This window comes from Emys orbicularis, chromosome 4 (genome assembly GCF_028017835.1).
Source record: "Emys orbicularis isolate rEmyOrb1 chromosome 4, rEmyOrb1.hap1, whole genome shotgun sequence".
Lineage (NCBI taxonomy): Eukaryota > Metazoa > Chordata > Testudines > Emydidae > Emys > Emys orbicularis.
In genome coordinates this window covers 108,321,788-108,346,717 of record NC_088686.1, presented here as the reverse complement: position 1 = coordinate 108,346,717, position 24,930 = coordinate 108,321,788, and the positions used below count along the sequence as shown (strand labels likewise).

The window sequence follows — 24,930 nt, the reverse complement described above, 5'->3', positions numbered from 1 at the left end:
CGCGGGAGCCCGGCTGCCGGAGCTCCGGTGGTGCTTTAAAGGGCCCAGGGATCCCCGCAGTGGCCGGAGCACCGGGCCCTTTAAATCCCCGCCCAAGCCCGGCTCTCAGAGCTCCAGCTGTGATTTAAAGGGCCCGGGACTCCCCACAGCGGCTGGAGCCCTGGGCCCTTTAAATCACCGCTGCGGAAGCCAGTCCAGTCCGGCATGGCGTACTGGTTCTTGCTGGTACGCTGTACTGGACCGGACTGGCTTACTTTCACCTCTGCATGCGACTCTCCCCATAAATATGTTTTGGGTGCCCAGGGCAGCCAGCAGAGAGGTAAATCACTGTGTAGCATGGGTGGGACTGGGGAAGACACGGCTGGTGGCTCTTACCCTGCGCCGGGCTCAGCTGCTAGTCCCGGCTGGGCTGGGGAGGACAGGTTTTCCTCTTCCCCTGCCCGGCATCCGGGGCCAGGTCAGACACCCCCTCAGATTTCTCCCCCTAGCTGTAGGAAGCTCTTAAAACTCCCCCCTCGTCCCTGCTCTTCCTTCACCCATCACTCCTCAGCTGCAGGGGGCGGGAAGCAATCTCTGTACAGGGAGCTGCTCCCCCCCTCCATCCAACCCCTGTGCATCCAGACACCCTCATACCCAGGCCCTCCCACCAAGCCTCATTCCCCCCCCCCCCCCCCGCACCCAGACCCCCTCCCCGACGAGTCCTACTCCCCCTGTACCTGGACCACCCCGACGAGCCACCCACACCCGGAGCCCCCCCACCCTCCCCAACCCGCTGCACCTGGATCCCAACCCCACTGAGCCCAATTCCCCCAGCATCTGGACCCCCCAGCATCTGGACCCCCCACTGAGCCCCCTACACCCAGACCTCCCTGCTGAGCCCCAATCACTTTCACCTTGACCCCCCTGCAGAGTCACATTACCGTTGCACCCAGAAACACCCCCCCCCCAACAAGCCCCTGTGCATCCAGATTCCCCCTGCACCCGGATCCCCCACTGAGCCACCCACACCCAGATTGCCCCACACAGAACCCTCTTAACCCACACCTGGGTCCCCCCACACTAAGCCCTTCCACACTTGGATCCTGCCTTGCTGAGCCTGCCTGCCCACACCTGGTGCACCTTGCGCAGAGGGGCAGGCCCGGTCCTTGCGCTGTATCAGGGTTGGGTGCAGCCTCACTACTGAATCCATGCCTGGATAGGGGAGTTGCACAGTGATCTCCTGCCTCTGTGCAGCCAGTGGCCTGTGTTCCCCAGTGCCATGCTGGAGCTTCCACATTTTTTTTGACAAATAAAATTTGCAGAATTTTAAAATAATGTGTGCAGAATGCTTAAATTTTTGGTGCAGAATGCCCTCAGGATTAACCTTGTGCATTGTGATAATCAGGGAGGTGTAATTAGTTCCCCCGGCAACCCAACGGCCCTCTCTTGCACCAGGAAACCATTTGAGCTATAGTTGCTCTCAGTTCCCCTTTTCCATAGGCTAATCTTCCTCTCTTGCCACTCGGCTCATATGTACAGGAAGGGGTGTAATTTTAATTACTTTCCTGTGAAGTTCCTGTGGGTTGAGGGCAGCTCATTAAATATTTGAGTGCCATCCTAAATCCACGATGCATGCGTGTGCCGTGCAGCCTTCTTTCATTTAGAACCCTGGGAGATTATTGGTGGAGAGCCTTGTTGTTCATCAAACACTTCCATGCATGTGTGAACTATGGCTCCAGAACACTCAGCACTCAGCCAGATCTTCACCAAGACACTGAAAGATCCTTCTCCTCCCTAAGGGCTATCTCCCTGCTAAACTGTGTCTTCCGACCACCGCCAACTTCTGCACTAGACTGTGCATGTGAGGAGTAGGGAATCCAGCAGACTGAGTGTTGTGGATAATGCAGGTGGCAGTTTGTGCCTGGCATGTTGGACATGAAAGAAGAGCACCATCATTGTAATTTGTCACGTTGACTGCTGGAGTAGCTGTGAAAAGAAAGAAACCTGCCTGTTCAGTGCCACTTTCATAAGCTCCAAATTCCTCCAGACTTAAAGAAGAAAAAATGTTTACCTTCTCACGCTGCTATGGGAGATATTGCTTCCAGTAACAGCTCCAAAAACTCAGAAGCTACATGGATCAGTTGGGAAGAGATGGCATCATCCCACTTCACCTCCGTCTGACAATGATGGTGCACCAAGACAGCTTAAAGGCTTTTAAGACACACCTGGATTTTGTTCTTCTGATGTAAAGGGAAACATGATCCTTCCTATCAAGTGAAACTGCTGTCCCGTTCTTTATCAGCTGTCCGAAACTGTGCAAACACACACACACACACACCTTCAGCCTATAACCCTGCTGCTATTCTGTGGTTACACACAATAAAGCTTTCACTCCCTTCAATCCCCACAAATAACTTCTTGGAAGATAAGCTCCTGCTTAACTGACTATACACATAGCAGGAAATCTGGAACTCTTCTCCTTTCAGACTTGCGGGCCTGATCCTGAGCCTGTTAAAGGCATTTGGCAAAGTTATTGAACGAAATTGACTTTATTGAGTGTAGAGTCAGGCTCTGTAAGTCCTGGCTGTCTCACAAGCCAGGGTGCATCTAGAAATCCCCAACATTGCTTAGGCCTGGTCTACACTAAAAAAATTAGATTGACTTAGCTACAGCGCTCAGGGTTGGGAAAATTTTGTGCACTGCGCACCGTAGTTAGCTTGACCTAACCCCTGATGTAGACACAGCTAGTTCAATGGAAGAATTCTTCTGTCGAACTTGCTACCGCCTCTCAGAGAGGGGGATTAATTACATTGATGGAAAACCCCTTCTGTAAATGTAGGAATCATCTACACTACAGCACTGCAGCTGTGCCACCAGAGGTGTGCGCAAGGGGGGGCAAGCAGGGGCACAGCCCCCCCAGTAAACATCAGGGGCACAAAACTCCTCCAGCCTTGGAGCCGCAGTGGTGGGGGATGTGGGAGAGCGAGCGCCTCCTGGCCCCGGGGGAGGAAGAGTGAGCTCCTGCTGGGCCATGGCAGGAGTGGGAAAGGAAGAGTGAGCTCCTCCTGGGGCCAGGACAGGGGAGGGCAGAGAATGTGCCCTCGCAAAAGGAGTCAAAGTTAAATTTCTGCACACGCCCCTGTGTGCCAATATCGCAACTGTAGTGTATATAGACCTTAAGAGAGTCACTTTGCCCAGGTCTACACTACACACTTACTGTGCTATAACTATGTCGCTCAGGGGTGTAGAGTTTTACCAACCATAACCCCCCATGTAGACAGCACTAAGTCACTGGGAGGGCTTCTCCCACTGACATAGCTACCGCCTCTCGCTCAGGTGGAGTTATTAAGCCAACAGGAGAGATCTCTCCTGACAGTGTCTGGTGCAGCTGCGCCAATGCGAGTTTGTAGTGTAGACCTGCCCCTTGTGTAGCTTTTGGAACAACATAAGGGAATCCAGATAGGAGGATACTGAGGAGGCTGAAATCTTGTGCTGTAGCCAGGTAGAATGGGGATTTGTTCTTGCTCTGTAAAAAATAAAATTAAAACTCAGAAAACACTTACACATGGTGAGAGGTATGAGAGTGTGGTGTGTACATTTCAAAGCTACTCATTCTTCTTCACCCATTCCACCCTGCTCCAAACACAGCATGCAAATACGCCCCTTTCTGGCCTTTGTCTTTCTTGCTAACTTAAATAAAAAATAACATATACCTCAACCTAAGCTTCCTCCTGGGCTTGGCTGGTTCTGGGGCGATCCCAGCAATCCTCACCCTTTTGTTCTCTGCATCACAGAGATGGCTTCAAACTCTTTTGGCTTGGAACTACAGTAATAGGATTCACCTGGTCTGGCAGCCAGGCTGAGTCAGCAGAATAGTTTTGCGTCTCTGACATGGTGCTAACCACAAGAGCTATAACCCAAGGATCAGGTTGAACAGATATCCAGTATAATATTTCCACCCCTATATATGTGAATGTGCATGTGGGAATGAGAATTATGTGAACTAGTAGGTGGCCAGAGTGAGAGAAGTCTTCCAAAAACCACCCTCCCCTGACTCACCGGGCCTCTAAAAGGCTCTCAGGCCCTCTCTGCCACCCAATCACCACCCTGTATTTCAGATAGCACACCTTGGACACGGTGCCATATACTCTAAATACTCAAAATATTTTTTTCAGGAACACAGGTTGTTACAAGAAGGAGGGAGAAAAATTATTCTCCTTAACCTCTGAGGATCGGACAAGGAGCAATGGGCTTAAATTGCAGCAAGGGCGAGTTAGGTTGCAGCAAGGACAAGTTAGGTTGGAAAAACTTCCTGTTAGGGTGGTTAAGCACTAGAATAAATTGCCTAGGGAGGTTGTGGAATCTCCATCATTGGAGGTTTGTAAGAACAGGTTAGACAAACACCTGTCAGGGATGGTCTTTCTAGGTAATACTAGTCCTGCCTTGAGTGCTGGGGATTGGACCAGATGACCTATTGAGGTCCCTTCCAGTCCTACATTTCTCTGATCCTCTGAATGAGGGAAAACAGCCACTGAAAACCCAGAGGAAAAGCTACAGCAAGGCCTAGGGAGGCAGGGAGGGACAGAAGGAAGCAGGGGAAGAGCACAGGGCGGGAGACAGAGGAAAGGAGGAAGCCAAGGACCAGGGGCTAGGAGGTTTAGGGCAGAATGGTGGCTACTAATCCAGTCCAAGAGGAACAAAATGGGACAGGCTGGAATGGAGGGGATGAGGGCCACACTCCTCTGGCCAGTGCCTGCTCCCTTTCATGACAGCAGGGCCAACCTTCAGCAAACCTGGCTGCTGACTGTGGGTGCCCAACTCCAGAGGCGTGGGTGAAATCCTGGCCCCATGGAAATCAATGGCAAAACGCTCCTTGACCTCAGCAGGGCTAAGGCTTGACGCCTGGAGTCAGGTTCTCCCAAGGGCTGAGCCCTCCCTGCTGCCACTGAAGTGTGTGTGTGTGTGGGGGGGGGGGGGGCGGTGGGTGCTCAGCACACAGGAAAATTCCCCCCCGACACGAGACTCTCCCACTGGAAGTGGTGGGTGGGACCCTGAGTACCCGGCTCCCTAGGGCAGCCACAGGCTGCTGGCGAGCGGCGGCAGGGCCTTGCCACTCCCCATCCTCACGCCCCCGGCAGGTGCGGGAGAGGACAGCTCCCTTCCTGTCTCAAACCTCGCCGCGCCGCGGGAGGCTGCTTCCCCGCCCGGGAGGAGGGAGAGCCTGGCGCTGCAGCGGAGCCCGTGGGAAACCGCTGAGCCAGAGAAAGGGACACAGAGCACAGCCCGCTGTTCCCTCCCGCCGCCCGGGCTCCGCGAGCTGCCTCGGGGTCCGCACAGCCCCGGTCCCGATCTCGGGAGAGTGCGAGACTGGTTCTGCTCCGGGCTCGCCACCATGCAGGTAAGCCGGAGAAACCGCTCGGCGCCTGTTGTTCAAAGTCTCTGGACCTTGTAAAGTCCGATTCGATTCTCAATCCAGCTTCAGAACCGCCCCCCGAGCAACGCGATCCGCTCTGGGAACGCATCCCTCAAACGGAGTTCCCCGTCCCGGCGCGTGGCGCGGCTCGCCCTGCGAAACTGACTCAGGCAAGTCACTCTGTTTCACGGTAGTTTCACCGTTTCCCAGGGCATCTACCCGGAGCTGTTGGGAGATCTAGCTCCCCAGCGGTGCCGAGCAGTTTTGCTTACAGGCTCCGCTTACGTTCAAATGATGTGGACTTCGGTTTGCTGGGGGGGAGGGGGAATCGAACCTGCAGCGGGGGTCCGACCTAAGATACGCAACTTCAGCTACGTGAATACCGTAGCTGAAGTTGCGTATTTTAGGTCGGCTTACCTAGCGGTGAGGACGCGGGAAAGTCGTCCGCTGCCGCCTCCTGCCGAGGTGGATTTCCGGAGTCGACGGCAGAGCGATCAGGGATCGATTTTACCGCGTCTTCACTAGACGCGGTAAGTCGATCCCCGAAAAACCGATTGCTACCCGCCGGATCGGCGGGTAGTGAAGACAAAGCCGAAGACAAAGCCTAAGGTGAGGGGGAACGGTTCACTTAGCTAAAAGCAGAAGTTAGATGTTTTGTTTCTGAAGAAAGAAAGAAAGAAAGAAAGAAAGAAAGAAAGAAAGAAAGAAAGATCAGGCATTTTCCTTAATCCAAAAAGACTCTTGAAAGCTCCCAAGAAGACGAATGAATGGGAAATATACAAATGTATTATGTGCCAATTCAGTTGAAGTTTCCTCAGAGTTTGGAATTTCTTGAGGCTGAGTGGAGGTGTGGTGATAAGCTGTTTGTTGCAAATGATTCTTAAAGATCAGAGACATTAATTTTCATTGTGACATTCAGGTACCAAAACAGCTGTAAACCATCCTGAATGTAAAGAAAAAAAATAAATGGGACCTAATAATCTATAGACTTCACTCACGTGAATAGCCCTTATCAGTGTAGTGTGAGCAATCCCACGGGCATACACACAGCAGGAGCTCTGTGGCCTATAGCAAGGTGATGGAGCCTGCTGAGCATCCTCTGAAGGCCAGTGGTAGATGTGCTAGAGATAATGTAGATGTAGTACATCCTAGCCCATGTGTGAGGGTTCAGCCTTGGAGGAGAATGATATTTCAGGATTCTGCAGATGGGGCTTGTGCAGGTTAAAGCTAACAGTGAGGTAGGGGGATTACATATTTCCTCACCTTCTCCTAGGTGGTGGAGCTGATTAGCTGTTCTTCCAATATGGGTAGGGCCTTACCAAATTTAGCGTTAATTTTGGTCAATTTCACAGTCATGGGATTTTAAAAATAGTAAATTTCATTATTTCAGCTATTTAAATCTGAAATATCACAGTGTTGTAATGGTAGGGGTCCTGACCCAAAAAGGAGTTGTGTGGGGTTTTTTTTTTTTTTTTTTTGGCAGTACTGCTACTCTTACTTCTGTGCTGCTGCTGGCGGAGGTGCTGCCTTCAGAGCTGGACAGCCGGAGAGTAGCAGCTGTTGGCCGGGAGCCCAGCTCTGAAGGCAGAGCTGCCGCCAGCAGCAGTGCAGAAGTAAGGATGGCATAGTATGGTATTGCCACCCTTGCTTCTGCGCTGCTCTTGATGGGGCGCTGCCTTCAGAACTGCGCGCCCAGCCAACAGTCACCGCTCTCCGGCTGCCCAGCTCTGAAGGCAGCACAGAAGTAAGGGTGGCAATACTGTGACCCCCCCTAAAATAATCTTGTGACGCCCCTGCAACTCCCCAGGACCCCCAGTTTGAGAAACGCTGGTCTCCCCTGTGAAATCTGTATAGTGTATGGTAAAAGCACACAAAAGGCCAGATTTCACGGGAGGAGACCAGATTTCACGGTCCGTGACACATTTTTTCATGGCTGTGAATTTGTTAGGGCCCTAAATATGGGGCAGGGAAGAGACACGACAGCTTCTGTTAAAGGCAAGAATTAAGGCTGACATTTTACACAGATCATAGCCAATTCAGAGTTATGATTGCCACAGCCTCCTCGACTGCACATAGGGCCAAATCCTTGGTCCCTCTCTGGCTGCCTTGCGCTGTTCCAGCTGCACAAAGCACCCCTAGACTTAGTTTAACCAACTCCTTGAGGATTCCCCTGTGCAAAGAGTATACCTGGTGGTGTGGTAGCTTGTCCTGGTTCTGGTCCCCTAGTGTAGGAGGCGGTGTCCAGGGAAAGGATTACAATGGCCCCTTAGCCAACCAGGGCAAGCTAGAGCAACTTGAAGGCTGCTCTGACTTGTGCTGGAGATCCAGGCTGGTGCAGGACAGCCCCAGTATCTGGGGCTTAAAGCCATCTTTGTATTTGCCTTGGTCTTGTGCTAAGCACAACTTGGCTGGGACGGGAGAAGCTGGGAAGAAGTTTTTCCTACTAATCAGCCAGTTCCAGAGAGGATCAGGTACAGTATTAGTGAATTGTTTTCAGCAATCTGGGATTCATTGATTTGTGAATACATTTTTGTCATTACTCAACCAGCTCTGCTGGATATGGAGTTATCTGTAATGCCTGTTGAATATGCATATGTGCAATGTGAGCAAATTATTGTTGCTGTGGAAACCCTAATGAACACTCCCCATACAGCAACATGCAGAAAATGTGTGTTAAATGGAGGAGGGCCTGGATAGATTTGGGGAGGGCAAGATCTGTCAAAGGGAGGATTGTTGGGTCCTCTCCACTCTGGAGGGGGCGTGTTGGAGACAAGGCACACTGCACCAGCCATTAGGGTTGGAGCTGTGGAACAGCTCCGGCCCCAAGGGCAAGCATTCCTCCCACAGCCCTCCATATCTGGCCATTCCCAGCCCATCTATTCTGGTTGGCAATGCGGCTGGAGTTAGCCCAGTAGGACATAGTATTTTATTTGCTATTTGTTGATTATTTCTAGACTGACTAACTTTAGCAGGAAACTGATGCCTGGGGTATTTCCCACTCTAAGCTGCTTGTAAGGCCTGGGAAACGTGGGCCTGCCCTAACCGGGAGTGTAAATGACCTGGAGAAGTTCTCTGGTGTAGTTCTGTTAATGTAAAACTGTTCTCTGAGCCATGGGATGCCACGATTCAGGTCTGACCCCAGAAAGCAGATGCACAGCAGCTGATTAGGGTGGTGCTAGCAGGAACCAGGGGTGTGGGGATGGATTAGGCTATTCCACTGAAATAGCCTTCAGGCAGCTCTGGGGAGGGCCGGTGGAAGAAAGGCAGCCAGAAGGAGGGTGGGGAAAGAGGGAATCAGAGAGGGAAGCCTGAGCAAAGGAAGTGAGACAGAGGGGCAGCTACACTAGCCTTTTTCCACTTAACATTGCTCACCATTCCTGTCCCTGCTAGAGCTGCACCAGTGGCAGAAATGTAGAGCACCACTTTAGACAGGCCACAGCTGTTTTCTATTATCTAACCCTTCTCAGAGCATATCTAGACACATGGTGGCCAGCACACCTGTAGCGACCAGCCCCTCATCTGTGCACCCACTGGTGCAGCTGAAATGCTGGTCCCCACAGTGGGGTATCTTAGCAGAATATGTCTCACAGAGATAAGGCTGAGAGGAAGGGCCTGGGAGGGAACCAGAGCGGGTGAGCCTTAGAGAGGCAGCAGGCCAGATGCACCAGGGCACCCTCAGATGGTGTGATGACACTGTAGTGCTCCTATGCCACCCTTCTCCCTTGTTTGGCGCAAGGGTTGTGGCTGAAGAGGCACGTTGCTAGGGCTCCTGCATGCCCTGGCAATCCCAATGGCCATTGGCAGCCAGTGCAAGCTGGAGCAGCCTTCAGCATGGGAACCAGACTGGTGCCGAGCAGCCTGAGGATCAGGGCTTAAAGCCCCTCGCACCCCTCCCCTGTATTTTCTATGGGTTAAAGCTGAGGTTTGGATGCCAGCTACTCCTGAGCTCTGTTCCCAGCTGTGCCACTAATTCACTGTGTGGCCTAAGGGAGGGCTGGAGTGGCAATTTCCGGGCTCCAAGAGCTCCCTGCCAGCACTTTGGGAAGGCAGGAGGAGGTGGGGGGAGGGAGGTCTGGGCTTTGAAGCCAGTAAATACAGGGGCCTACGCATATGTAGTCAAAGTCAGGTAGTGCCCTCTTGTCCACTCCCCAAACACCAGAGCATCAGCTGTGTTACAGGGCACACAGCCTCAGTTGGCATGGTGGGCAGACGAGTTCTTCTGGTTCTAGCACACGGTCTGAGTGCTGCTTATGCAAGCAAGTTGTGACGTAAGATTCCAGTTCCAATCACTGAGTGGAGGACCAGGAAGTTAGAGAACATTAACAAGGAAGGAACTGAAAGTTTCATGCAGAATAAAGGGAGGAACTCCAATGCTTGTATTGCTGAAACCTCCCTCACATTCATCTGAGCAGTGTGGTTTCAGTTTTAAATGGTTCTGTAATCCCAGGTCACGCATCCCAGGTCATTCATTGGCAACTTGAGTTGTTTGCACACGGATCCCGACTGAGAGTCACAAATCTGCTGGCCAATATTCATCGCGAGAGCACATATACAGATCGGTAATTAGTCCAGCAGAAGCTCCTGAATCTGAGCCTCGTTAATTTGCTGGATGTGTCACAAGCCATCCCAGTTTAACGATTGCGGACAGTGATGGCGAGCAACTGTCTATGACTGATGCTCTCCACTGCTGAATCTGCAGTCGTTGCTATTGGACCAGCACTTCCATTCCGAATGGCTCCCTCAGCCCTTCAAGCCTTTGTTTCTGGCTGCTCTTTCATTGCCTCAACAAACCTGATGTTGTGACAAATGAGCAACTCAGCATAAACAAGAGATGTAAGCAGGAGCCAGGGGCTGCTCCACTGACGTCAACGGAGTTGCGCTTGCTCACACCACGTCTGGGTTTGGTCCCCAGATTTTTGTGGAAGCATTTCTGAAAGTATCAGCAGTTCATGGAAGGGGTAAATTCTTCTCCTTTACATTGGTGTGATCACATGGAGGCCAACGGGATCGCAGTGGTGCAAGTGAGAGCAGAATTAGACCCGCAGTGTCATACATAACTGTAAGGCCCATCGGAAAGAGCGTCAGGCCTCTGAGATGGGATTTTGGTTCAGACCTAAGTCCTGACCTTTCTGGGGGAGGTTCTGAATCCAGATCTGAATTTCACAAGTGGCTCCTGTCTTTATACACACTGGAACCAAAACCCTAGATCTAAACCCTGCTGAACCTTGGAGCATTTGAAATGCAGATTGCAATTTTGTCATTTGAGCCCCTTGCTAGTTTTAAGAGCCCCTTAGCCATACCCCTATCAAACAAGCTATGGTTTGCTGCAGAGATAGTATGTGTGCAGTAAAGAACCCCTATACCACAGAGCTGTAAAAAACTGGCCATGCATTATGTACTGAACATGTAGCCAGTCTAGGTTGATCTGCTCCTCTTCTATTTCCTGCACACTTCCAGAAGTGACACTGCTTTCGAGGAGATTGAGTATAAATCGAATGCACTTTGTCTTTGAAGGCATCAAGGTGATGGATTTAGTTTACCTTTGAATGGATTCATCCCCTGCTATCCCTAATTAGGGCTTTGAATGGTGACACCCAAGTATACCTGAATCATTCTGCAGAGGACTCTGAGCAAATACCTGTTTTTCTGCCAAGCATAATGTTAGTGCTGTCACGCGTCAATACTTCACAGTGTCTTTCAGAGTGTGGAGATACTCACGTGGACGCTGAAGCATGGGAGTCGCTAGGCAATCTGCCTGTTCTGCTCGATCTCTGGATAGTGCAGCTACCCCTGTTTGTCACTTTCACAATTTAAAATAAACATCAAAGACTTTCTTGCTGCTCAGGGCTGTGGACTCACCAGTGAGAAGAGAGCATTAACTGCCACTGTGCTCAGGAGTTTGTTTGAAGATTTCCTTCTGCACATCACGGACAATGCATCAAATCACTTCTTTAGCCCTGCATCTTGAAGGCAGACCAATCCCAGTCATATCCTGCTGTAAATAAGCACAGATCCATGGAGCTTTGCCAATTTACAGTACCTGAGGATTTGGCCTCGATTCTTACCACCACTCCTATTTTTCCCATACGCCAAAAGGATCCATAAGATTTGCTTAAATAACCAGACGTTAGATAAATCTGGTATATGGAGGGCAAAATTCTCCTCTCAGATCTATGTGGCAGTACTCAGCCTGGGCATGCTGCTCTCCGTATGGGGCAGATCCAAAGCCCATTGGAGGCAATGAGACTCTTTCCGTTAACTTTCATGGGTTTTGACCCAGGCTGCACATATCACTGAGAGGTCCACTTTGAATTTCTTCTCTCCCCATACCGCAGCCAGCGGTAGATGAGCATGTCAGGAGCTCAGCATGCAGAAGCCCAGCAAATCTGAGAGGAGAATTTTGCCCCACCTCTTCAGAACAAGTGATCACAGATTTTCTCCAAGGTTGGCCCTGTCCCCTTATCAGAAAGGAGCCACGTGAGCCTTAGATTGTGCTTCACTCGGTTTACAATGACCTTCCCGCCGTGACTGAAAACAGATTCCATTCTCTGGCTACGCACTCTTCTTCTTCCTTCCAGGCACTAAGAGCAGCACCACTCAAACACACATTGCAGCCAAGTTTCCCGTTGTCACAGGCAAACCAAGGTTGGCCTCTCTGTTTCCACCCTCACATCTAAACTGTCTGCCCAGCTTGAAACACTGTCACAACGACCAGGCTGAGGCTGTGCTGGAAAACAAACGTGGTGCACTACAAGACACTGACTGGTGCAGTGAGCCACATGCTGTTAGACGACATCTGGGGCCAGATCCTCAGCTGGCATAAGTTGGCATAGTTCAGTTGAAGTTAACAGAACTCTGCTGATTTACACCAGCCAAGGAGCTGGAGGTTCCTTTCCTGATTTTCCCAGGTTGCCCCGGGAGGGGCTACATCTCTGGACCCCTGCTGGCCTTTTCAAGGTTATTAAAGGGTTTGATAATGGTCGGTCATGGTTTTCTCTTTCCCTGCTATGTAGACTCACAAACATCTCAGGCCACAAGAAGCAAGAGCCACTGGCAGCTTATGCACAGCATGTGCTAATCATCACACTATTGACTAGGAGTCGCTGGAGCTGGTTATATTTTCCCTAGAGATGCTGTACACTTGCAGTCCTTAAGGAAGGTTACAAATGTAAAGCCTACAGGACAGAGCACAGTGTGAGTGACTCTGTCTCTAGCACTAGTCACCTTGCCCTGAAACTAACCCTTTCCCCCCCATGGCATTATAGTATACGAGAATACTTAGCCTCTGTGCAGTGCTTTGCACTTCAAAAACTCATCCTCAGAACACTCTAGTGATGTGAGAAAATATTAGTCACCCCAGCTGAGATGAAAATGTGCAGTGACTCCCCCAAGGCCAGATGACAGTCAGTGACAGAGAGCTAGTATTCAGAAGCCTCTATCTCCCAACTTGTGTTCAGTACTCCCCACCCCATTGCTTCCTCTCCTCACTACCACACATGCTGCAGGCCACTTAAAGCCAAGCCTCTAAGGTCAATTATATCCTCAGTTACACCTGTACAACCTGATTGTCTTCAGATTGTGTCCCCAGCAACACCTGCTTAGCCCCTTGCTTCCAAGGGTTTTTCTTGCACACATGGAAAGTGGTAAGGAATTCTCTTGATGATACACAAGCAGGAAGAGAATCCAGCTCACTCCTCTCTCTTAGCTTTGTCAGCTGTGCAGGGCTAACTGAAGGAAGAAGCAGCCATAACTAAAGCCAGCAGGCATGAATGAAATACACAGAGAAAGCAGATCTGCTGACCTTTCTTACACAAACAGTTTCGGAGGAGAAGTGAACTTTAAGCAGCGTGACTAATCATTTGAAAATGCATGCACAAAGGTGAACCTTAATACACTTCTGCCTGCTTAAACAATCTGTAACTCCTGCCTGCCTTCCTTATCCCTGCTTTCTCTTCTCCAGGTCAGCCAACAAGTAACCAGAAGCAAAGCCAGGAAAATTTAAATAGATCCTTTCCCTCCCGCTCTGCTTCCTTCCTATGTAGTTTAATTGGATCCCATGTGTTCAGATAGCACCTCAGTGCAATCAGCTCCTCAATCTCTCCTCCTGATCCTTTTTTCCTGCAGTTCAATCACAGTCTCTTCCTGTCTCTCAGATGTGGCTTCCTGTCACCTTGCTTATACTTCCTGCCATATCCCTGAAATACTTCCCAGCTAGAATTTTCTCTGGAGCTGCAGTTTGGATGCATGATTTGTTTTTCATTTTCTGCCTTAACCTAGCGTGTCGTGTTGCTGGGTGCTTCCACTTCCTGTGGTGGCTGCTTTCCAGAAGCAGTTAGGGGTAAACTTTTTGTGTAGTCTGCAAAGTCCTTGGGGATGAAAGACTCTTTACCTTGGTAAGATTTCTTATTCTTTCTGTACTTAACAGTAAAGTGGGACCTCTCTAAGCTATAATATGGTGTGAAATCCTGGGCACCTGCTCTTCCCAACTGGAACTGGTTCCACTTCTCATTTAAGAGCTTCCCCCCATTACTTAAAGCAGGAGGATGCAGGTTCTGACCCATGAGACCTTGGTTATGGGCACGTTTCCTGCATTCCCAGAGTGTGGGTTAGGACACTAGGCACGTGTGTGTGATGATGCTACTGCCCTCTCCTTTTTCATTCTCTCCCTCTCGCCGCAGGAAGAAACTGAGCTAAGGGAAAAGACCTCCGGGAAGTCAGACGAGACGAAGCCTTTGGTCCCGGTGAGTTACAATCCTCCTGTCCAGCTGCAGCAGCTCTTACATTCAAGCTATTGTGTGAGCTCACCACTGCCCCACGTGACATCAAATTGTAGATCCACACCACAGTCTGACTGCCTCTCCCTCCCTGTTCAACTAGTGCTGAGAAAGTCCCCAGGGCATCCTCTCCAGCCCACTGGGAGACAGTCCCCATCCTAATATCCCCGCTCTGATTTTGTGGACAGAGAGTAACCAGTACTCCCAGCAACAATGGGAGTCTCCCCACAAGCCCTCACCCTTTTCCCGCTGGGAAGGAATCCTAGGGGCCCTGCAGACTGGCCTGAGGAGATAGAGTCCGGCCTCTGCACACACGGAGGAAGCTGTAAGAATATCCCTTGCAATGTCACCTCTAGCTGATTTTATTGGGCTGTTTCCTTTGGCCAGAACCAGATGAAGTGGGACTTCATCCTAGTATGTGACAAACACAAGCCTGGCAGCAAGAAGGATAAGAGGGAGGAATTCTTGGACAAGTTGAAAAACAAAGGATTTACCATCGAGGTGAGATTAACTAGGGGAGGGCAGGTCCCTGGATACATAGGATCACTGACTGAGCTGGATGACTCCGCCCTTAGTGCTCTGAGCGATTGTGTCACAGAACCTGGAAAAGTTCTATTAGATCATCCAGTCCACCCCAGCCAGTGCAGGATTGTTCCTTACAGCATATTCTCCTGTACTGTGGTCAGTCTAGTTGTCAAAGACCCAAGCACTGGGGCTTCCACTGCTTCCCTTGGGGAGATATTTCTGCAGACGGATCTTGTTGTGAGGAAACTTGTGAATATTGAGCCCACGGTATGTTTTTCCCTTTTATTATTTTCATCCCATTACTCTTGGCTTAGCTGCTCCTGGGCTGTCCATGTAACCTTCGTAGAGCTTATGCCACTTCCCCGTGCTACAATGCAGCTGTGAGGTAGCACACCCAGAGGGATTTGGGGGAGTTGGCTCTGTGAGCTCAGGGGAAATAGCGGGCATGAAAGACTCACAAAAGCTTCCCCTCCCCTCTTGCCCTTGGGCCGGCCAGGTCATGGTTCCTCCCCCAGCCCCTTTTTTAAGAAATCAGAGGAAATTCCATCCTGATATCACAGTCCAAGATCCTGACTGTTTGTGTCACAAAATATAATCAGCCTGTTCAGAGCAGCAGGTGCAGATGTTAGGCACCACCTAAAATGATTTCCAGACAGATGTTGTTGAACTTTAGTGTGATCACCTGTCCCTGGAAGCCTAGGCAGCTACCCCCCCCCACCCCCCCCGGAAGCTGAGTCACCTTCTGGGTTTATAGCTTTACAGATGGCAGGCCAGAGCTTCAGCTGATGTAAGTCACCACAGTTCTGCTGTAATCAACACAGTTGCATTGACTTACACCAGCTGAGGATATGGCCTGTAGTCAGGCAGTTCCAGGGTTCCTCCCCATCCACACCATGGGACACCACTAGATGTCTCCTCCTAGGAGTGACAATCCAGGGTTCCTTCTCCACTGCTCTAAGGTGCTTGGGTGCTCATTCCCATCAAATGTACCTGGGGCTTGGTTCTCTACACAAAGCAAGACCTTGCTTTTGTCCTCTTTAGTGCATGAGCCCATTCTCCACCTCCTCCATACCAGGTGGGCTAGTTCAGACCCATTCCAGGAGCAGCAACAGTTGAGGGCATAAGGAAGGCCAATAACAGCTGTAAAGAATTCTGTACCTGGTTTTCTCAGCCACTTGTAGCCTCCCCGCTCATTCAAGACTGAGCTTTCCCTCCAGCGAATTCTAATGCTACTGGAGGGACCACCTTCTCCAGGGACGAGGGCAATCTAGCCTCCTTGATCATTCAGTCCTGGGCTTTCCCCCTGCCCCCAAACCTTTTTCACCAGTGGACCCTCTGACCCTGTTCTGGATGGACCCCTCTCTCCTGGAGTGAGAAGAGTTACTGATGAGGTGTGTTTATATGGGAGGTCAGACTAGATGATTTAGTGGTTCCCACTGGCCTTAAAATCTATTTGTCCAAGCGACACAGATCTCTTCCTCCCCTCAGAGGCAATATCAACCCTTTCCTGGCTGTATTACTTCTTTGTCTGGCCCTATCAAGATACCAAGTCCCTTTGTCTACACCAGCGGCTCTCAAACTGTGGACTTTCTGGGGCCCAAGAGTAATGGGATGAAAATAATAAAAGGGAAAAACATACCGTGGGCTCAATATTCACAAGTTTCCTCACAACAAGATCCGTCTGCAGAAATATCTCCCCAAGGGAAGCAGTGGAAGCTGAAGCCCAAGCCCCACTGCCCAGGCCAAAGCTGACTGCCTAGGGCTGAAGCCCTTGGGCTCAGACTTCAGTCCCCCTCTACTGGGGTCACTTAGTAATTTTTGTTGTTAGAAGGGGGTCGTGGTGCAGTGAAGTTTGAGAACCCCTTAAAATGCTACAGCTGTAGCGCTTCAGTGCAGACACGCTACGGCGATGGGAGGGGTCTCCCATCATGCTAGTTCATCCACCTCCCCGAGAGGCTGTAGCTAGGTTGATGGAAGAATTCTTGCATTGACCTGGTGCTGTCTACACCGGGGTTAGGTTGGTATAACCACGTCCCTCAGGAGCGTAGATTTTTCACACCTCTGAAAGACGTAGCAATACTGATGTAAATTTTCCGTGTAGCCCAGGCCTAAGGAATTACTGGTGATGAGAACGGGGCAGGAAACACTCTGGGAAGGAGAGAGAGGGTGTTGAAGAGGGGCTGGCATGTGGAGAGCACAAGCACTTTTAGCTGATGAGGAGGAGAGAACCTTCTCGCCCAGGGGAAGGGAAGTGTGGTAGGAGGAGAGCAGCGGGAGAGAAAGAGGACCAAAGTGGGGGAGAAGAGTTAATGGAGCAGAATGACAGGGCCCTGACGAGGATGAGACTTTCCGCACCATTCTCTGGACGTGGCTGCTCCGCTGCCTCTTGGTTCTCCATTTCGCAATGGTTTGCTCTGCAGCTGAGCGTTCTCTAGAGCTCCCACTGTCCTATCTCCAGAGTAGCTCTTTGCCAACGTTCCAATCCCGATGGATACTTCCCAGGGCTTGCTTCATCTGCATGTCTCGCTAATCTCCCTTCTCTCTGATCCTACACCCAGAAAATCAAGGACAAGAAACTATTCTATGGGGTCCATGCCCCGAGTGAAATCTTCCAAAAATACCAAGATCTGCTGAAGAACTCAGACAGCGGGTTGCAGAATCACCACACGGAGGAGGTGACCACCAGGTGAGCGTTTCCTTGATCTCAAAGACATCAGGGTGCAGGGTACTTCATGCTAATGCCCGTGATGGATCGTGCACCCTATGGTGAGACGTGCCTGTTAGCTGGATCACAGGCCCCCTTCCCTGGTTCCTCATGGGAAATTACTTTGCCATGCTTTGTATCCTTACCAGAAAACCATTTAAAATCAGAGAGTGATGCTGAGCTCCTGTCCTCGCGCATCTTGTCCCTCGGGCCTGGTTTTCCACCAATTCCCCACAACTGAACCTTATCCCCATTCCCTCTTCCTGCCCTGCTCCTTGCTCCCCTACCTGTTCAGATCTCTTAACGCATTCCTTAATCTCTGGATCCTGGGTATAGCTTTTATCTCCCATTGCCCTGGTAATCCCGGGCCATTATTCTGGCCCCTACTCACCCTTCAGTGTTTAATTCTTCCTAATCCCTGATTGTTTGGGGTTTCAGGATACGTATCGTCAACTTTATCCTGCAGAACACAAAGATTTCTTCTGAGGGTAAGGAAACGCTTCCTCCGTTCTAGCTCACTCTTGCCGTTCCCATGTCACAGTCACAAATACACACCCCAAGCAGAGGCAGATTTACGATGAAACACACACTGCCCTGGCATGGGGCCCCCCAACTACAGGGGGCCCCAGTGCCGGGCAGCCCAGCACCATCCAGCACTCCCTGCGGGGGGACCACTGCAGGGGCAGAAGCTGTGAGGGAGAGCAAGGAGGGACTGTTTAAGAGCCGTGCTGGAGGCGCAGTGTGTGGTGCGTTCTCCCAGCTGGTGAGCCGGGCTCCTGCTGCCTCCCAGGGCTCCTGCTGCTGGCTGGCGCTGGCAGCCCCGTGCGCCTCAGCTGGCGGCCAGGTGAGGGGCCGGCTGGGGGTGCTGTAGGGCAGGCGTGTGTGCTCCCCTGGTGGGGCGTCCGCCCGCGCCTGTCCTGCTGCCCTGCTCCTGTGGATGCCGGGCAGCGCAGGTACAGTCCCTGGCGTGCACTGCTGCTGGTGGCCCCTGGCAAAAGGCCAGGGGAAGGGAGCGGCAGGCCAGGGGGTCTCAGTTCTCACGTGCTGCTGCCGCCACAGCTCCCTTTGGCAGCGAACAGGAGCAGTGGCGGGGCAGCGACCCAGGTAAGGTAGCCCAGCGACTGAGACTGCCCCAGCCCTGAGCGCTCTTTTTTCCCCCCCCCCGCTCGCACTGCCCCCTACGCATACACCCCCCAGCCCCCTGCCCTGACTCCTCCACCTCCATCCTTTTTTTTTTTTTTTTATAAAGCGCTCTTATCCAAAGCACTTTACAGTAGTTAGCTAACGGTACAAATAATATTTGGAAAGAACATTAAGTGGTCTGTCGAGACCCTTAGCAATTTTCAAGTGGTCTGTGGGGAAAAGAAAGTTAGACTACAAAACCAATCAAGGTACCTCACTTTATTTTCATTTACTTGCTATTACTTATAATATAGGAGGAGGATGAAGAAAAAAAGAATGAAAAATGGGGGCAGGGGGGAGATAAGAGAGTTGTTTTTTTTTTGGCTGGGTCCCCGGGGGGGCCCCAAAAATGAAGCTGAGCACCGGGCCCCACTAACTCTAAATCCGCCACTGATCCCAAGTGCAACTCACACGAGCACTTGCATTCCTAGCCTTGCACATGGGCAAACTCGAACTCGTGCACAGCCTCGTGCGTACCCCAGCATGACAGGCACTGTACAGAAATGGGGGGAGGGATAGCTCAGTGGTTTGAGCGTTGGCCTGCTAAACCCAGGGTTGTGAGTTCAATCCTTGAGGGGGCCATTTAGGGATCTGGGGCAAAAATCTGTCTGGGGATTGGTCCTGCTTTGAGCAGGGGGTTGGATTAGATGACCTCCTGAGGTCCCTTCCAACCCTGACATTCTATGAAACCGCGGGAGACTCATGGGTACAGCAGGACCAGCGCCTCTGCTGAGGTTGCAATCAGTATCGCTCTGTGCACTGACCAGTGGGGGATGTTCTACGTGCTGTCTCTCTGCAATGGGCAGTGTCTGGCTGTTGCCAATTCCTTTTCAACACCGAAGCAAAGCTCTGAACTCCAGTTCTGTTCAGGTGTCACCTACAGCCTTTTCTCTTAATGGGGGGGGGTTTGGGTCATAGGGTCAGCCTGGGTTCTACTGGTTGCCGGGGGGGATTGTGCCTGCCTGTCATTGCTAACTTTCCTGTTCCTGCTTTGCTGCTAGAGACGCTCCGAAAGCTGATAAAGGCGAAGGTCTTTGAGGCAGCATTCCCACTGCACGAGGTGAGGAATCTGAGGGTGCCTCCGTGCTGAGAGAGTATGTGTGCGCAGGAGACAACGTGTGTGGATTGCAGATGCAGGAGAGGAAGTGGGTTAGTAGGGGAGGAGTGGCTGGGAAGACAGAGGAATAGGTCATGGTCCTATAGATCCTTTGGGTGAGGATGTGGTGGCATGTGTCTGGAAAAAGCTCTAACTAATATCTTAATAGAAGTGTGTGGGATGTGCGGGGGCGGGGGGGGGGTTGGCAGGTTGCATATATCTCTGTGCCTGATGTGAATGCTGTTTTTCTTCCAGCAAGAAGGGCTGAGAAAGTTACTGAAGGAGAATTGGGCCCGATGGAGAAAGATACTGAAGAAACCGTCAATTGAGGATATCAGGTAACCCACGCCAAGGGTATGGACAATGGGACAGCACTAGGGTGACCAGATGTCCCAATTTTATAGGGACAGTCCCGATTTTTGGGTCTTTTTTCTTATATAGGCTCATATTACCCCCCACCCCCATCCCGATTTTTCACTTTACTGTCTGGTCACCCTAGAGAGCACAAGGCCATCATGTGAAGTTATTCTGGATGGGTATTTTACTACACATGACTCTTGAGCACCCAGCTCCCAGTGTGGGGGAGTTCTACCCAGGGGTGAAAGTAAGATAAGACTTACCAGTACGGGGGTCTGGCTCCTGGCCCCCGGAAGGAGCGGGGCCTCGGGTGGAAGGGGCGGGGCTGGGGGTCAGCCTCCCCAACCAGCCCTTCCACGCTACCTGGGGGCTCCGGCAGCGATTTAAAGGGCCTGGGGCTCCGTCCACTTCCACAGCAGCGCTTTAACATTGGCTGTGTATGGGCTGGTACCGGCGGCCACTTCTTACCGGTATGCCGTACTAGCCCGTCCCGTCCCACTTTCACCTCTGGTTCTACCTAGTCCTCCATATGACTCCCAAGTTCAAACCAGAGCTGGACAAACTTAGTTTGTCTAACTGTGAACCGACTTGACTGCTGTGGGTTTAGGAGCATAGGATTGTTATACTAGATTACACTCGTGGTCTGTCTAGTATCCTGTCTCTGACAGCCGCTGGCACCAGCTGCATCAGGGGAAGATGCAGCAATTCTGCAGAAGGTAATTATGGGATAACCTGCCCCCAGGGAATGTGCCTTTTAACCCTCCACACCCTTCCCCCGACAGAGGTTGGTTCGTACCGTGAACCAAGAGGGGCTATATCCCTTGGAGTTTTTAATCCTTATAGTTTGTAACTCTGGATATTCTCATCATCCATAGAAATGTCCAGCCCTTTTTTCTGCTAAGCTCCTGGCCTCAGGTGTATCCAGTGGCAATGAGTGTCTCATGCTAACTCTGCATTGTTTAAAAAAGCATTTCCTTTAACCACGTTTTAAGTTGCCACATTGCATTTTGAATAGCCCCTTATTCTTGTATTGTGAGAGCAATTCCTGACCTGCCTTCTTTAGGCCGTTCAAGTGTACAAAATAATGATTGTCTCGTTTTATTAGTCTCCTTGCTAAGATAAAGAATCCCAGTCTTTTCAATTTCTCTAGGAGAGGTTATTTTTTCCCCATGCCCCTAAATCATTCTCCCTGACCATCTCTGAACCCCTCTGAATCTCTCTCTCTCTCTGGAGATGGGCTGACCAGTACTGAACACAGCCCTCCAGATGAAGCTGCACCATTAGCTTTATATGTAGATATTCTCATTTCTGTGTCAGTCTCAGGTTTGTTTACTCTGACTACAGCTCAACCTCACACAGATCTTCACTGAGCTTTCCACAGTGATGCCTGGATCTCTTTCCTGTGTTGTTGCAGACTTATTGAGAACCCATGAATGAGCAGCTCAAATCAGTCCCTCCAGCATGTCAATACTGAATTTGATCATCTGCCATCAGCTTGCTCATTTGCTTAGCTTGGTTACTTCCTCCCCACGTTCTTCTCTGGCCCTGACTAACCTGAGTGTTTAGCATTGTGTTGTCAGGAGACATTTGCCCCCTCACTGTTCACCCACTCTCTCCCAGATCATTAACACCTATATCATCAAGGCAGGGGCTGGTCATGCAGTGACCTAAGGAGAAGCAAGAGGATGGAACTGACAGATATTTGGGGACAGCATCCCCCATCCTGAGGTCCTGGGGGAAATTCCCAAGGGATTCCAAGAGGGGAGACCACTGCCTAAGGGCATTTGGCTGACACTGGATATTGTCACTGCAAATCTGGGGCTAGATGGGATCTTTGGTGAGTGGTTTCAGCACCTGCCTTGTCTTTCAGGAGTTATTTTGGGGAGAAGGTGGCCCTGTATTTTGCCTGGCTAGGCTGGTACACCTGCATCCTGTTCCCAGCTGCTGTGCTGGGCCTGCTTGTCTTCCTATATGGGATCTTTCATTTTGATTCCAGTCAGGTCAGGTAAGTGCATTGAGGGGACACTGTGTGTCCATGTCCTGTCATGTGTCCAAATATATGCATGAATGTGTGAATGCAGGTGATCACATCTCCTATACATGGCATCCAATTTTGGGGCCTGATCCTATGAGTTCTCTTTCTATGGAACTGCCTCTGACTTCTATGGGAGCTCTGCATGCAGAGGGCTTGCAGGGCCATTGACTTCCAGCAACCGCTCCACTTTATGGAACAATGGCAGGATCTCTTAAGTGTGGCAACTCTCTAACCGCATGATAGTGATCATAATAGCTCACGTTCTACAGTCACATGACTCCTGTGGACTTTATTGGGATGTACATTGGCACATCCCAGTACCCAGTTTGGCCCTTGTAAGGAATGGCATGTCTGCTTTGGAGAATGGGGACATATTGCAGGCAGGGGCAACAGATTGTCAAGTGTGTCCAGGCTGCAGACTGCTAGCTACACCCCTGCAGCTGTGTGTGACCAGGGGAGTGTGTATGAATATGCACCTGTGGGAAAGCTTGCCAAGAAGGAGACCTCACCTGGCACTACCAGGGCACTAATATCTGGTAGCTGCGATGTAGAGCTATATTCCATCCATTAGCAGCGAGTATCTGCTCTGCCACTCCCTTGGCTGTTGACTGAGTGGGATGGCTGGAATGAGCACACGGCTGATGGGCTAGCAAAGCAATCATCGTACTCCTTACTTTCTTTCCTGCTCCAGCAAAGAGATCTGTGAAGCCAACACCACCATCATGTGCCCACTCTGCGACCAGAAGTGCCCGTTCTGGCAGCTGTCAGATACTTGCACCTATGCCAAGGTAAATCAATGCTCACCAGAGAAACCTTCCATTTCTTCACTGGGCCCTTGTTTCCAATAGCTGCTGTGCTTATGCCTCCTCACGATACCCCCAGCAGCACGTGGCCAGTATGTATCCCCCTGGGAAACAAGTCAGCTGCTGAAGGTGGCTGCAGGGAGCTCTTGCACGTACTACAGCAGAGAATTATGTCCAGCTCCGTGGTCCTGCCTGTGGGGTGGAGGCTTCCCAAGCTTTGGGTTGAGTCTTAAGAACTCCTGCTTTCTCCTCTTCTGCCTCCCATGATGTCCTGAGGGCCATGGAGCACTGCTCTCCCCCGTGGGACTGGGCACAGTGCCACTGCTGCAGTCCTCGCAGCACCCTGGGGGCCTCCTGCGTCCTCTCCAGCCAGACTCCCCCCTGTGCTCCGTGCTCCTTTGTAATCCCGTCTTTCTCGGTCTCTCCTTTGCCAGGTCACTCACCTGTTTGACAACGAGGGGACGATTCTCTTTGCAGTGCTCATGGCTCTCTGGGGTAGGTTTCTGTCTCTCCGTGCCTAGCACAAGGCTTTGAAGTGGGAATGGCCTGTCAGCTGTAGCCTGCTGTGGGTCTGGTGACAAACCGGGTTCCCGCGCTGTTTATTCAGAACCTGCCAACATCCTCTCTACCCAGCAGAGAGGTGTAACTTTACCAAGGGAAGGAGTAGGGTTGGGCAGCGTGTGACGGGGAAGGGATAGGCACCGGTGAAGTTACGTGAGTTTGGGGATGCGTTTTGGTACTCTGTAACTTTAGATCACTGGTTCAAATCCAGTTCTGGACATTCCCCTCTGGAGTCTGGTCAGGGACCTATGTGAAATGAGTTTGGTGGCCCATCTGTCTATGGGTTTTCTCTGTACCCACCACAGTAGCATCTGTGTATCTAATCTGGTTTCATTTCAGCTCTGAGGTTACCAACGTATGCATTCCAAAAAGCATTGCACCAGCTGGTATCCTCAAGGTCTGACTGGGCTGTGGATATTGGAGAGGTGGAAGCTGCCCTAAGTCAGAGCAGTCCCTGGGGCTACTCCAAGCTATGCAGGGGCCCTGTTGGCCTCCAGAGCACCCCAGAATTCAAGTATAAAACCACTCCTGTATCTCCATTCCTTCCCTCTCTCCTGCAAAGCACAGCACAGGATCCGGCCCATAATGCTTTGCTAGCAGCTTGTGCAGCAGAGAGACGAGAAACATGCCCCAGAACAGAAGTGAGGGGTAAATCACCCAGGTGGATGGGAGTCTGTCAACACTGGCTAGAAAATATACTATAGACTGGCCACCATGTCCTGGAAGTGCATTCAGACCCAGCTGTGATCCTTCTCCTGGATTGACCCCATGGCTACCAGCAGTAAATGCCCCCTGTTTGGAGGGCTTTTCTGCAGAGAGCTCCAGGCTGCTTCCCTCCACATTGGAGGACCTGGATGCTTAGCAGCACTTCCCCTACCTGGCCTGTAGGAAAGGCGTGTGCTCCTGTGACTGCTTCGTTAAGTCAATGTCTCCATGTGGCAGAGGAGTCTCTGCTGCTCTGACCACACTGTTCTGTGGTTTCACCTACAGCCACCGTGTTCCTGGAGCTGTGGAAGAGGAGAAGGGCTGAGGTGGTCAGTGGCTGGGAACTGTACGGGTGGGATGAAGATGAGGTGAGAATAAGTCTCTCCTTTGCACTGTCTTCCTCTTTATAGACTCGTAGACTTTTAAAGGCCAGAAAGGACCATCATGATCATCTAGGCAGATCTCCTGCACATCGCAGCCACAGAACCTCACCTGCCCACTCCTGTCATAGACCCCTAACCTCTGGCTGAGATACTGATGTCCTCAAATCATGGTTTAAAGACTTCAAGTTACAGAGAACCCACTATTTACACTAGTTTAAACTTGCAAGTGACCCATGCCCCATACTGCAGAGGAAGGCGAAAACCCCCCTACAGTCTCTGCCAATCTGACCTTGGGGAAAATTCTTTCCTGGTCCCATATATGATGATCAGTTAGACCCTGAGTATGTGGACAAGACCCACCAGTCAGACACCTGGGAAAGAATTCCCTGTAGTAACTCAGAGCCCTCCCGCAT

The 24,930-nt window shown here is 51.1% G+C and overlaps 1 protein-coding gene across 1 annotated transcript in view; it reads left to right on the top strand.

Moving 5' to 3' along the window:
- The first annotated feature begins 204 nt into the window (after positions 1-204).
- ANO9 (anoctamin 9) overlaps positions 205-24,930 on the top strand; it is a 39,422-nt gene continuing 14,696 nt past the window's right edge. Inside the window, exons 1-12 of the mRNA XM_065403339.1 lie at positions 205-209; positions 6,876-7,005; positions 14,071-14,133; positions 14,554-14,667; positions 17,250-17,377; positions 17,834-17,883; positions 19,579-19,637; positions 19,929-20,011; positions 21,901-22,035; positions 22,757-22,853; positions 23,303-23,363; positions 24,420-24,502. Of these exons, the coding sequence (XP_065259411.1) occupies positions 205-209; positions 6,876-7,005; positions 14,071-14,133; positions 14,554-14,667; positions 17,250-17,377; positions 17,834-17,883; positions 19,579-19,637; positions 19,929-20,011; positions 21,901-22,035; positions 22,757-22,853; positions 23,303-23,363; positions 24,420-24,502 (1,008 nt within the window). The remainder of the gene's footprint in view (positions 210-6,875; positions 7,006-14,070; positions 14,134-14,553; positions 14,668-17,249; positions 17,378-17,833; positions 17,884-19,578; positions 19,638-19,928; positions 20,012-21,900; positions 22,036-22,756; positions 22,854-23,302; positions 23,364-24,419; positions 24,503-24,930) is intronic.